This window comes from Sapajus apella, unplaced genomic scaffold (assembly GCF_009761245.1).
Source record: "Sapajus apella isolate SASKATOON/1434 unplaced genomic scaffold, GSC_monkey_1.0 scaffold166, whole genome shotgun sequence".
NCBI classification, from domain to species: Eukaryota; Metazoa; Chordata; class Mammalia; order Primates; family Cebidae; genus Sapajus; species Sapajus apella.
In genome coordinates this window covers 1,768,535-1,780,787 of record NW_022437106.1, presented here as the reverse complement: position 1 = coordinate 1,780,787, position 12,253 = coordinate 1,768,535, and the positions used below count along the sequence as shown (strand labels likewise).

The following is a 12,253-nucleotide window of genomic DNA, read 5'->3' as shown; positions in this document are numbered from 1 at the left end:
TTTTTTTTTTTTTTTTTTTTTGAGATGGAGTCTCGCTCAGTCACCCAGGCTGGAGTGCAGTGGCACCATCTTGGCTCACTGCAACCTCCGTCTCCTGGGTTCAAGTGATTTTCCTGTCTCAGCCTCCCAAATACCTGGGATTACAGGCACACGCCACCATGCCCGGCTAATTTTTGTATTTTTAGTAGAGATGGGGTTTCACTATGTTGGCCAGGCTGGTCTCAAACTCCTGAACTCAGGTGATCTACCTGCCTCAGCCTCCCAAAGTGATGGGGTTACAGGTGTGAGCCACCTTGCCAGGTCCCAGTATACTTCTTTTATCCCTGTAAAAGAGTAAAGCTCCCCTCTGGCCAACATGGGCTACTGTGAGCCTTGCCAAAGGGTCCCAACAGAGACAGAAGGAGGTGTACCAGAAAGTGTGGGTAGGGGCTGGGCATAGTGGCTCATGCCTGAAATCTCAGTACTCTGGGAGGCCGAGGTGGGTAGATCGCCCTGAGGTCAGGAGTTTGAGACCAGCCTGGCCAACATGGTGAAACCCCATCTCTACTAAAAATACAAAAATTAGCCAGGTGTGGTGATGCGTACCTGTAATCCCAGGTACTTGGAAGGCTGATGCAAGAGAATCACTTGAACCCAGGAGGTAAAGGTTGCGGTGAGCTAGGACGGCACCAGTTTCCAGTCTGGACAACAGAGTAAGACTCTGTCTCATAAAAGTGTAGGTAAGAGACTTGCAAGCCAATAGGAAAAAATACTGAGAATACCATCTCTAGAGTAACCCCTCTACCTCAAATTTGTATTCACTTAGATTTTTTTTTTTTTTTTGAGATGGAGTTTCGCTCTTGTTGCCCAGGCTGGAGTGCAATGGCACAATCTTCGCTCACCACAACCTCCGCCTCCCAGGGTCAAACAATTCTCCTGCGTCAGCCTCCTGAGTAGCTGGGATTACAGGCATCCACCACCATGCCTGACCAATTTTTTGTATTTTTACTTTTAGTAGAGACAGGGTTTCACCATGTTGGTCAGTCTGGCCTTGAACTCCTGACTTCAGGAGTTCATCATGAATAGTATGATGATCTGCCCAACCTGGCCTCCCAAAGTGCTGGGATTACAGGCGTGAGCCACCACGCCTGGCCTATTTAGATTTTTTTAAACAAGCACTTATGCTTATTATGTGCTGGGAGCTGTTCTAATCACATTTTAACATAAATCATCTAATCCTGATTACAGTTTGATGGAGTCTACTATCAGCCCCATTTTACATGAGGGAACCCAAGATTAGAGATGTTAAACACCTTGCCTAATGTGACTTAGCAAGTAAGTCACAAAGATAGGGAATGGTGGTCTGACTCTAGAATCTCTTAGCCCTGAGTCATGCTGGGAATTGTGGGTATTCTGTCCCCATGACACAGGGGGCCCTGACAAGACAATTTTAGCTCATGTGACTGGGACTTTACAGCTTAAATTATGAATTTTTAACACATGCTGGAAATAACATATTTGATATTGGCCATCCTTCACAGCTGTCACACTCTTGGAAGGCCATTCAGTTCAATAAAGCTACACAAAACACTTCTGGCATAAGCCATGTTAAAAAAAATCCTAACTCAGTACATGTGCCACACGTAAAACACACACACATACAGAGAGACTTTAACACTCAATTTACTCATCAAACTTAGTTCCATCAGACACCTGGTCTTTAAAAAAAGACTGCTTCAAAGGTAAAGATTTCTACCAAGAGAATATTCCAAAGGGTGTATGTACGTGTTGAAGGCAATTCCCATAGATGAAGCCCCAAAATATTGCTCATAAAAGTGGGTCCACTTTACAATCAAGACAAGTAAGTGCCTCTTTGCAGTAACTAGTAATTTTTACCCTGTAACAGGTGAATAGTATGATGATTTAAAATCTTCTTCACTATTTGTATACCTTTTGGAAGAAAAGTGGGCTACTCATTTTTTCCCCTATTTTAAAAGCAGAAAAAGTGGAAGTATGTTTACAAGCCATGCTGATAGGTAAAGATGTTTCCTTACGTTACAGACTCCCCATGCAACGGTACACTCTTCTGAAGTAGCGGACGCCTGGTTAGCTTGACATTCTATGCCTGTGGGAACAAGAGTAACAGGATCACTGGACCTTGGGAGCAGCAACGTTTTAATTTATAGCAGCCAAAACAATTCTCAAGTGGGTAATTAGCCATAATTGTTTTTTAATGAATGTGGGAAAGGGAGAACAGAGAAGACAGAGATAACAGTATGCTTTCTGATGATTTCCTATCCTTGTTTAAAAAAAGTAACAAATGGGAAATGCACATCTCACTCCTGTTGCCCAGGCTACAGTGCAGTGGCATGAGCATGGCTCACTGCAGCCTTGACTTCCTGGGCTCAGGTGATTCTCCCTCAGCCTTCTGAGTAGCTGGGACTGTAGGCACGTGGCACCACACCCAGCTAATTGTTTATATTTTTTGTAGAGATGAGGTTTCACTATGTTGCCTTAACTGAGATGACATCTTGATTGAGATCAAGATCTGACGGGTAAAGCACAACTGGGGATAAATACTCAAAGAACAAAAATTACCAATGCAAAATTTGCTTTCTCTGATGATAGTAACTAAACAGTCTCCCTTCTGAAGAATAAAAAGCTTCGGGAGAAACTATTTAAAAGGGGAGAATTACTTCAAACCACTACAGGTGAGAAATAGTACAACAATTTAAAAAAAACCAACAAAACTAGATGTTAATGGGTATATGTGGTTTTAGAGGAAGAGATACCACAAAAAGGATTTTTTTTTCACCCTTCAAAAATATGGAAAGTGGGCCCGGCGAGGTGGCTCACTGTAATGCCAGCTATGAGAGGCCAAGGTGGGTGGATCACAAGAAGCCAGGAATGTGAGACCAGCCTGACCAACATGGCAAAACCCCATCTCTACTAAAAAATTAGCCGGGTGTGGTAGAGCATGTCTGTAATGCCAGCTACTTGGGAGGCTGAGGCTGGAGAATTGCCTGAACCTAGGGGGCAGCGGTTACAGTGAGCTGAGGTCACACCACTGCACTCTAGCCTGGGCAACAAAAACAAAAACAAAAACAAAAAACAAAAAACAAAAACAAAGCCTGGGTGTGGAGGCTCATGCTTGCAATCCCAGCACTTTGGGAGGACGAGGAGGATGGATCACTTGGTGTCAGGGATCGAGACCAGCCTGGCCAATGTGTTGTAACCCCATCTCTACCAAAAATGCAAAAATTAGGCTGGGCACAGTGGCTCACGCCTGTAATCCCAGCACTCTGGGAGGCTAAGGCGGGTGAATCATGAGGTCAGGAGTTCAAGACCAGTCTGGCCAGCATAGTGAAAATCTGTCTCTACTAAAAAAAAAAAAAAAAATTAGCTGGGCATAGTGGTGGGGGCCTGTAATCCCAGCTACTCGGGAAGCTGAGGCAGGAGAATCACTTGAACCTGGAAGGCGGAGGTTGCAGCAAGCCAAGATTGCGCCACTGCATTCCAGACTGGGCAACAGAGTGAGTGTCTCAGAAAAAAAAAAAAAAAAAAGGAAAGCAAAGAACTTATTTTTGCTAGCCAGATTTACCCTACAGAGTAACTTGGTTTGCCAACTGATAAAAATGAAGAATTGGGCCATGCATAGTGGCTCACACCTGTAATCCCAAAATTTGGGAGGCAGAGGCAGGAGGGTCACTTTAGCCCAGGAGTTCAATACCAGCCTGGGTAACACAGCAACATCTCATCTCTAGAAATAATAAAATTACCCAGGCATGGTGGCACGTACCTGTGGTCCCAGCTACTAAGAAGGCCGAGGCAGGAGAATGATGGCACAGGCGGCTGAGGCCGCCGTACACCATGATTGAACCACTGCACTCCAGCCTGGGTGATAAAGCAAAACCTTGTTTCAAACAAACAAACAAAAAAGGCTGGGCATGGTGGCTGATATCTGTAATCCCAGCACTTTGGGAAGCTGAGGCAGGCGGATCATCTGAGGTCAAGAGTTCAAACCGGCCTGGCCAACATGGTAAAACCCTGTCTCTACTAAAGATACAAAAAATTAGCCAAGCATGGTGGCAAATGCCTATAATCCCAGCTACTAAAGAGGCTGAAGCAGGAGAATTGCTGGAACTCGGGTGGCAAAGGTTGCAGTGAGCTGAGATCGTGCCACTGCACTCCACCCTGGGTGACAGAGCAAGACTCTGAAACTCCATCCAAAAAAAAAAATCTAGGATCTAGGCAATGTATTTAAGAACTTATTGAGACTGGAATAGACTACTATATTTAAAAGAATGGCAGGGAAAAGTAAATATGATGTATTTACTTTTCATGAGACTACGTATTACGAAATTAGCTAAGTAAGAACTGTAAAGTGAAAATGAAAACTGTTTGAAAGCACATTATCATGTTTAAATTTGATCTGGGTCTTTCTTTTGACTGTGGCCACAGCACTACAAACCTAAAGAATCCTTGGCCGGATGTGGTGGCTCACGTCTGTAATCCCAGCACTTTGGGAAGCCGAGATGGGCAGACCACCTGAGGTCAGGAGATCGAGACCAGCCTGACAAACATGGAGAAACCCTGTCTCAACTAAAAATACAAAAATTAGCTGGGTGTGGGGGTGCATGCCTGTAATCCCAGCTACTCAGGAGGCTGAGGCAGGAGAATCACATGAACCTGGGAGGTGGAGGTGGCAGTGAGCCGAGATTGTGCACTCCAGCCCAGGCAACAGGAGTGAAAACTCAGTCTCAAAAAAAATAAAAATAAAAAAAAACAAAAAAGAATCCTTCAGGCTCCCTTCATGGTAGAGTCCTTTCCTTCCTCCCTACCCTTCAAGACCCAGCTTAAATCCCTACTTCTTGGCAGGGCGAGGTGGCTCCCACCTGTAATCCCGGCACTTTGGGAGGCCAAGGTGGGAGGATCACCTGAGGTCGGGAGTTCGAGACCAGACTGACCAACGTGGAAAAACCCCATCTCTACTAAAAATACAAAAAGTTGTTGGGCATGGTGGCGCATGCCTGTAATCCCAGCTACTTAGGAGGGTGAAGCAAGAGAATCCCTTGAACCTGAGAGGCAGAGGTTGCAGTGAGCTGAGATCATGCCATTGTGCTCCAGCCTGGGTGACAGTGTGAGACTCCGTTTCAAAAAGAAAAAAAAAATTAGCTAAGTCTGGTAGTGCACGCCTGTGGTCCCAGCTAGTTGGAGGCTGAGATAGGAGGACTGCTTGATCCCAGGTCAAGGCTGCAGTGAGCTATGATTATGCCACTGCACTCGAGCCTGGGCAACGGAGCAAGACCCTATCTCTAACAACAACAACAAAAAAATACATAAAAATAAATAAATATTAAAAGTGTTTCTTTTTTGAGATAAGGTCTCACTCTCTCACCTAGGCTGAAGTGCAGAGGCTCAATCTTGACTCATTGTCATCTCTGCCTCCTGGGCTCAAGTGGTCTTCCCACCTAAGCCTCCCAAGTAGCAGTAAGCCACCATGCCTGGCTAATTTCTTGTAGAGACAGGGTTTCACGATGTTGCCCAAGCTGGCCTTGAACTCCTAGGCTCAAATGATCCACCTGCATTGGCCACCCAAAAGTGGAGGTAGCTAACACCTGCAGGGTTTACAGGTGTGAGCTACCTCATCTGGCCAAGAGTCTTTTTTTTTTTTTTTTTTTTTTGAGTCAGAATTTCTTTCTTGTTGCCCAGACTGGAGTGCAATGCTGTGAGATGGCAGAGATGACAGTGAGTCAATGGTGTGATCTTGGTGCACCACAACCTCCATCTCCCGGGTTCAAGCAATTCTCCTGCCTCAGCCTCCTGAGTAGCTGGATTTACAGGCATGCCCCACCATGCCTGGCTAATTTTGTATTTTTAATAGAGACAGGGTTTCTCCATGTTGGTCAGGCTGGTCTCGAACTTCTGATCTCAGGTGATCTGCCCACCTTGGCCTCCCAAAGTGCTGGCATTATAGGTGTGAGCCACCACGCCCAGCCAGAGTGTCTGTTTTTTTTTTTTTTTAAACTGAGTTTAGCTCTTTTTGGCCAGGCTAGAGTGCAATGGTGCCATCTTGGCTCACTGCAACCTCTGCCTCCCGGGTTCAAGCGATTCTCTTGCCTCAGCCTCCTGTGTAGCTGGGATTATGGCTGCACATGCGCCACCATGCCTGGCTAATTTTGTATTTTTAGTAGAGACAGGGTTTCACCGTGTAGGACAGGCTCGTCTTGAACTCCTGATCTCAGGTGATCCGCCCACCTCAGCCTCCCAAAGTGCTGGGATTACTGGCAGAAGCCACCTGCGCTGGCCCAAGAGTGTGTTTCTTAAAGGTAAAGACTTGAAACCGGGAGTAGTGGCTCAGCTCTGTAATTCCAACACTTTAGGAGGCCAAGGCAGGGTGCACTGCTTGAGGCCAGGAATTTGAGTGGGTCACATCTGTAAACCGTGTGCTTTGGGAGGCTGAGGCAGGCGGATCAACTGGTCAGAAGTTCAAGACCAGCCTGGCCAACATGGCGAAACCCTATCTCTACTACAAATACAAAAAAATTAGCCGGGCGAGGTGGGCCACGCCTGTAGTCCCAGCTACTCGGGAGGGTGAGGCAGGAGAATCACTTGAACCCGGGAGGCAGAGGTTGCAGTGAGTCAAGATTGTGTCACTGCACTCCAGCCTGAGTGAAAGAGAGACACTGTCTCAAAAAAACAAAAAAAAGGTAAAGATCTGATCTCAGTCATTGTTTTATCCTGGTGCCTATCAAATGCTCAGGATGTATCATTGGATAAATAAAAGATATGACTTAGAAAATATTTTCATAAATTTTGTTAGAGGATTTCAATATCCTACTTCATGTGACACTTAAAATATATTATGAGACAAAACAGGTATCTAACTGAAAGCCTACTGTGATGCGTCAAGCACTTCACTCTAAAAGAAGACAGACTATGGATCACTTTTGTCTTTTGTGGTCCTTCTAAAAAGTGCATTTTCTCATATTTAGAGACATATACACACTGACTTAAATACAGAGAAAAAAAATCAGGGTTGTATAAAATCATTGACTGTTTTCAAAAGAGAGCCCCAAGAAAGTAAAATTTTTCCTGGGTTTAACTCCTTGTGAAAATGCAAGGCCCAGAAACTAGCAAGCATGTAATCAAAGACTCCACCCAAACACATTTAAAATCGTGCATGTGTTTTTCTGTGATGAGTCCATGTCATCTGTATTAAACATTATGGTAGCTGCTGATCTCCCTTGGCTGTAGTGTAAAGAGATAAACAGTGTCAAAGCTCAAAGAAGCCAAGTGCAATACATGACCAGTATATGCCATGACTGGTCTATGACGCTTTACAACACAAAATATTTGATTTGTGCCTTCCAAGTTGAAAACAACTGAGCAAGTTTAAGATACCATCTAAAGCTCAACTATGGGTTAGTTCTTACATTGCATAATAAAATAGCTATTAGCCACATGTGACTACTGAGCACTTAAAATGTGGCTAGTCTGAATCCAAATGTGCCGTAAAAGTAAACTACACCCTGAATTTCAAAGACCACACAAAAACCAGAATGTAAAATATTTCATTTTTTACATTAACTACATGTTGAAATAAAAATATTTTGGTTATAATAGGCTAAGTAAGATAGATTAATTTCACCTTTTTATTTTCTTTTTACTTTCTTAATGTGGGTTCTAGAAAATTTCAAGCCAGCCACAGTGGCTCACACCTATAATTACAACATTTTGGAAGGCCAAAGCGGAAGGATCACTTGAAGCCAGTTAGAGACCAGCCTGGGCAACAAAGCGAGATCCTGTCTCTGAAAAAAAAAAAAAAAGGAAAAAGAAAATTTAAAATTATATATGTTTGTATTTGTGGCTTACATTCATATTGGACAGTGCTAGGTTAGACAAAACCAATGAAGAAAAGAGGTGAAGAATATTCCAGGCAAAAAGAATAGGCTATATAAAGGCTCTAAAAAAGAGGATGGACACTTCAAGAATGGAAAAGCAGGCCAGGTGCGGTGGCTCACACCTGTAATCCCAGCACTTTGGAAGGCTAAGGTGGGCGGATCACTTGAGGTCAGGCGTTCGAGACCAGCCTGGCCAAATGGACAATGGTGAAACACTGTCTCTACTAAAAATACAAAAATCAACAAGGCGTGGTGGCAGGCACCTGCAATCCCAGCTACTGAGGAGGTTCAGGCAGGAGAATCCCCTGAATCTGGGAAGCAGAGGTTGCAGTGAGCTGAGATCAAATCACTGCACTCTAGCCTGGGCGACTCCGTCTCAAAAAAAGAAAAAAAAAAAAAAAAAAAAAAAAATGGAAAAGTAGCCAGGGACCTTGGCTGCTTCTGCCACCATGGTTGGTTAGAAAAAGGAAAAGCATCCAGGTAAACCACCACAGTGAGCAGGAATGACTCAAGATGAAGTTGGAAAGGCAGATGAGTGATCTGAAAAATAAGTTCCCATAATTCCAATTCTAGAAACTTGAAGTTTCTTTCATTTCTGGCCTCAGTAACAAATCATTTTAGTTCCTGGATGAAAAAGTAACCTCAACTGTTCCTGGTATGATCAACATTCTTGTCCCTACTACTATAAGGACAGGAAATCAATCCATCAAAGGCTATAATCGAATCACTATGTGCTGACCCACTACATGTAATAAAATATATGAAGATTTAAATAAAATTTCTTTAGTGCAATTAATTACCTATTTAGATGTTGGAAATGATGTCTTTTTTTTTTTTTTTTTTAAACTACGTTTGGGGCTAACATACAAAATCCTTACTCCTTAGGCTTCTTTCTTTTGTAAACACTGACCAGCAAAAATTAGCTCAGAAAGAATTATTATTATTATTTTTTTTGGAGGCAGAGTCTTGCTGAGGGAGGCCGAGGCAATGACAGTTTATAGTGCAGTGGTGTGATCTCAGTTCATTGTAACCTTCACTTCCCAGGTGCAAGCAATTCTCCTGCTTCAGCTTCTCAAGTAGCTGGGATTACGGACATGCACCATCATGACCAGCTAATTTCTGTATTTTTAGTAGAGATGGGGTTTCACCATTTGGCCAGGCTGGTCTTGAACTCCTGGCCTCAAATAAGCTGCCTGCCTCTGCCTCCCAAAGTGCTAGGTTTACAGGCATGCGCCACCATGCCTGGCTAATCTTTGTGTTTTTAACAGAGTTGGGGTTTCACCATGTTGGCCAGTCTGGTCAACTCCTGGCCTCATATGATCTACACACCTCGGCCTCCCAAAGTGAGCCAATGTGCCTGACCTCAGATAGAATATTTTCGCTCAAAGTTTATTTTCCTCCATTCACTATTTCTACCTTTGAGTCTAGGTACAAGATGGGAGATACGCAGGAAGAGTCAATAGTGCCTGTTGTCCACAATTCATTCTAAATGTGTCCCTGCCATCTTTAGATTGAGTAGATTTATTCTGAGAGCTGGGTATGCCTCCAGGACATCATAAAAAAACTACTCTATTTCCAATACACCAACAGATTAGATACAGAAGACTGAGTGCTCAGCGTAGGCTTCTATCTCCTTGTGAAGAAGAAAATTGGTCACATCAAGATAGCCACAATCTCTGTAACCTTCTCAACTTCCTCCCATCCTCCTCCAATTACTTACAAAGATCCATAATGTGGTTCCTGCAGATGGCACAGTTATCAACCACAATATCCCAGGCCCAGAGGGCTACTGCATTCCACTGCAAAGACAAAAAGAGGGAACAACGCATTCTCCTTGTAACACACACTCTTTACAACTTCATGCTGCAGCTGGAGTTACCATCTCTTTGGCCACAGGGAACCACCAAACAAAAGTTTCTGGATATTACATTATTTTTATTATATCAAAGGACAACGGCGGACTACACGTATGTTCTCCTATTCTCCAAAAGGTTGCGTATGTGAACGCAGAAATTGAGTCATCTTTTGTTTCCTATAGTTTAAAATAATTTAGTCAGTGGCCAGGCACAGTGGCTTGTACCTATAATCCTAGCACTTTGGGAGGCTGAGGCGAGGGGATCACTGAGGTCAGGAATTTGAGACAAGCCTGGCCAACGTGGCGAAACCTCATCTCTAGTAAAAATACAAAACTTAGCTGGGCATGGTGGCAGTTGTCTATAATCCCAGCTACTTGGGAGGCCGAGGCAGAACTGCTTGAACCTGGGGGGCAGAGGTTGCAGTGAGCTGACATCGGTCTCACTTTACTCCAGCCTGGGCAAAAAAGTGAAACTCTGCCTCAAAAAAATTTTTTTAAATGAAATAATTTAGTCAGCTGTATCAATGTAAGCAAATTAGGAACAATTTTTAATTGCCCGTTGTAGGCTTAATAAACACAAACTTGAATTACTGTGCAGGTTTTTGTGGCAGTTGCAGAAGAGCTCAAAATCTGAGTATCTGCTCTTCCAGGGAGCTCCGGAAGCATAAGCAATGAGGTGAAAGCTAGGGAACAAAATGAACTAAGATAATCATGGGATCATAAAATGGATAATCATGGGATAAGCTGGATAATTAACCACCCATGTCAGTACACAGACCAAGGTCATCACTTAAATCTTCGAAGATTACTTCATAACAAATTCTAGAATTCACTAGAATTTTGTTTGATTCTTACCATAAAATAAACTGATGTTCCCAACTTTTATATGTCTTCTATTAAGATAATTCCAGTAAGAGTTTAACTAAAAGTGGCATTTCAGTTATTCGACTCTGGCTTCCTCAGTTACGAATACTGCCAAACCTTCATCACTTTCAAACCCCATTCTCAGTGCCTTGTAACTTCTTTCCCACTTCACATCACAGCTTCAACTTGGAAGAAAAGCCCCTCTTCTATTATTCTTCAATATGGCTGCTGGCTGTAGCTAAGCAGCAGTGGCCACAATGAGACACCAAAAAGCACTAGGAGGGGGGATATGTCAGTGTCTAACCAGATGTTCCAGGAATATCTTCCCTATTTCAGAATCTCCATTTTGAACAGCTTTCATGTTAGGTGGGAATCGACACTTTTCCCCAAACTGTGGCAAACCACTAAAAGGCATTTCATATAAAAAGACACGTTCCATTTTTGCTTTCCCACTCTTACCAAGTCATTCGCGACTAGTACTCAACCCTCCCTAAATGCCACAGGATTTGGGCTCGGAATTTCTTAACAAATGCCACCATGCTTTTTATTTTTATTTTGGAAGGGGGAGATTCTGGACGTGACAGAGAACCCTGGACTGTGGTGGTTACGTGAACAGACAACAGATGTCTCAGAAGAGCCAAGCATTACACTCCAGACTCTTTAGACGGTGTGAGGCCCAGAGATGAGGTTAATGGAGGCCTCGGTTCGGCGAGCACTAAGTCTGGATTCCTCAAAATGAGAGGACCCCAAGCTTCAAAAAGGGGCGGGGCAAGATCACCAGCGGGGCCCCTCAGAGGCCTCCAATGCAGTACGACCTCACGTTGTTCCCAGCTTTCGCCGCACTGCCCCATCCTCCACCGCCGCAGTAGCTCCGACTCCCCATTTCACCCACCCTACCCCACCCTGTCCTTCCCCCACCTCTCAACCACTCCAGTGACAGCTCAAGCGCTTGGCTCCTGCCGCCAAATCGCAACCCCGCGTATCTCAATAAACAGCTCCGTGATTGGCCCCTTAGCCTCACAGCGAAACCAACACGTCCCCAGACAGTGGGCCACCGTCACGCCGATCAACTCTAAGACCCGCCCCCCGGCTTCCTTTCGTGGTACCCGGTCCCAGGAACGCCCTGAAATGAAACCCTTTACTCCGCGCCTCGACCATCCTGGGGCCTGCCAGCCAGATCCGCGCCTCTCTAGCTTCCCTGAGGAAGGTGCTGGCGAGACCCAACCTTTTTCACTTCAAAGCGCTTCTTGCCCGCGCCGCTGTTGGTGCCGCTCGGGGTATCCACATCCATCGCTGCCGCCATTTTGGAAACACAAGGTCTGGCGTCCAACCACCGCGCCTGCGCAACTGCTCACGCCTCACTCCCCCGCCTCCCGGCACCTCCTCCCGCACCCCACCCCTTACTGGCGCGAGAGGGGCAGGTGGGGGCGGAGCGCGTCACCACGCCTCTTAAAGGGGCTGGCGCAGATCGCCCCACCCGCGTCGTGTCGGCCGGGGTGGGGGCGGTGGCGGGAGTGGCTGGGGCGGGGCCGAGGCTACGTGAGCTAGCCTGGTGGAAATGTTCGAAAGGGTTCGCTCTCGCCGCCTCTTCTGGGAAGCCCCAGTCCACACTCCGTCAGCTGGGGCGGCGGCTGCTTCCTCCGCATGAGCA

At 45.1% G+C, this 12,253-nt stretch overlaps 1 protein-coding gene across 1 annotated transcript in view; it reads right to left on the bottom strand.

Annotated features, from left to right (window-relative positions):
* Window positions 1-11,976, bottom strand: part of RBX1 (ring-box 1) — an 18,525-nt gene extending 6,549 nt beyond the window's left edge. The window contains exons 1-3 of the mRNA XM_032267223.1: window positions 11,828-11,976; window positions 9,604-9,682; window positions 2,034-2,104 (exon numbers count right to left, since the gene is read on the bottom strand). Coding sequence (XP_032123114.1) covers window positions 2,034-2,104; window positions 9,604-9,682; window positions 11,828-11,905 — 228 coding nt within the window. The 5' untranslated portion in view covers window positions 11,906-11,976. The remainder of the gene's footprint in view (window positions 1-2,033; window positions 2,105-9,603; window positions 9,683-11,827) is intronic.
* Between the last annotated feature and the right edge of the window lie 277 nt (window positions 11,977-12,253).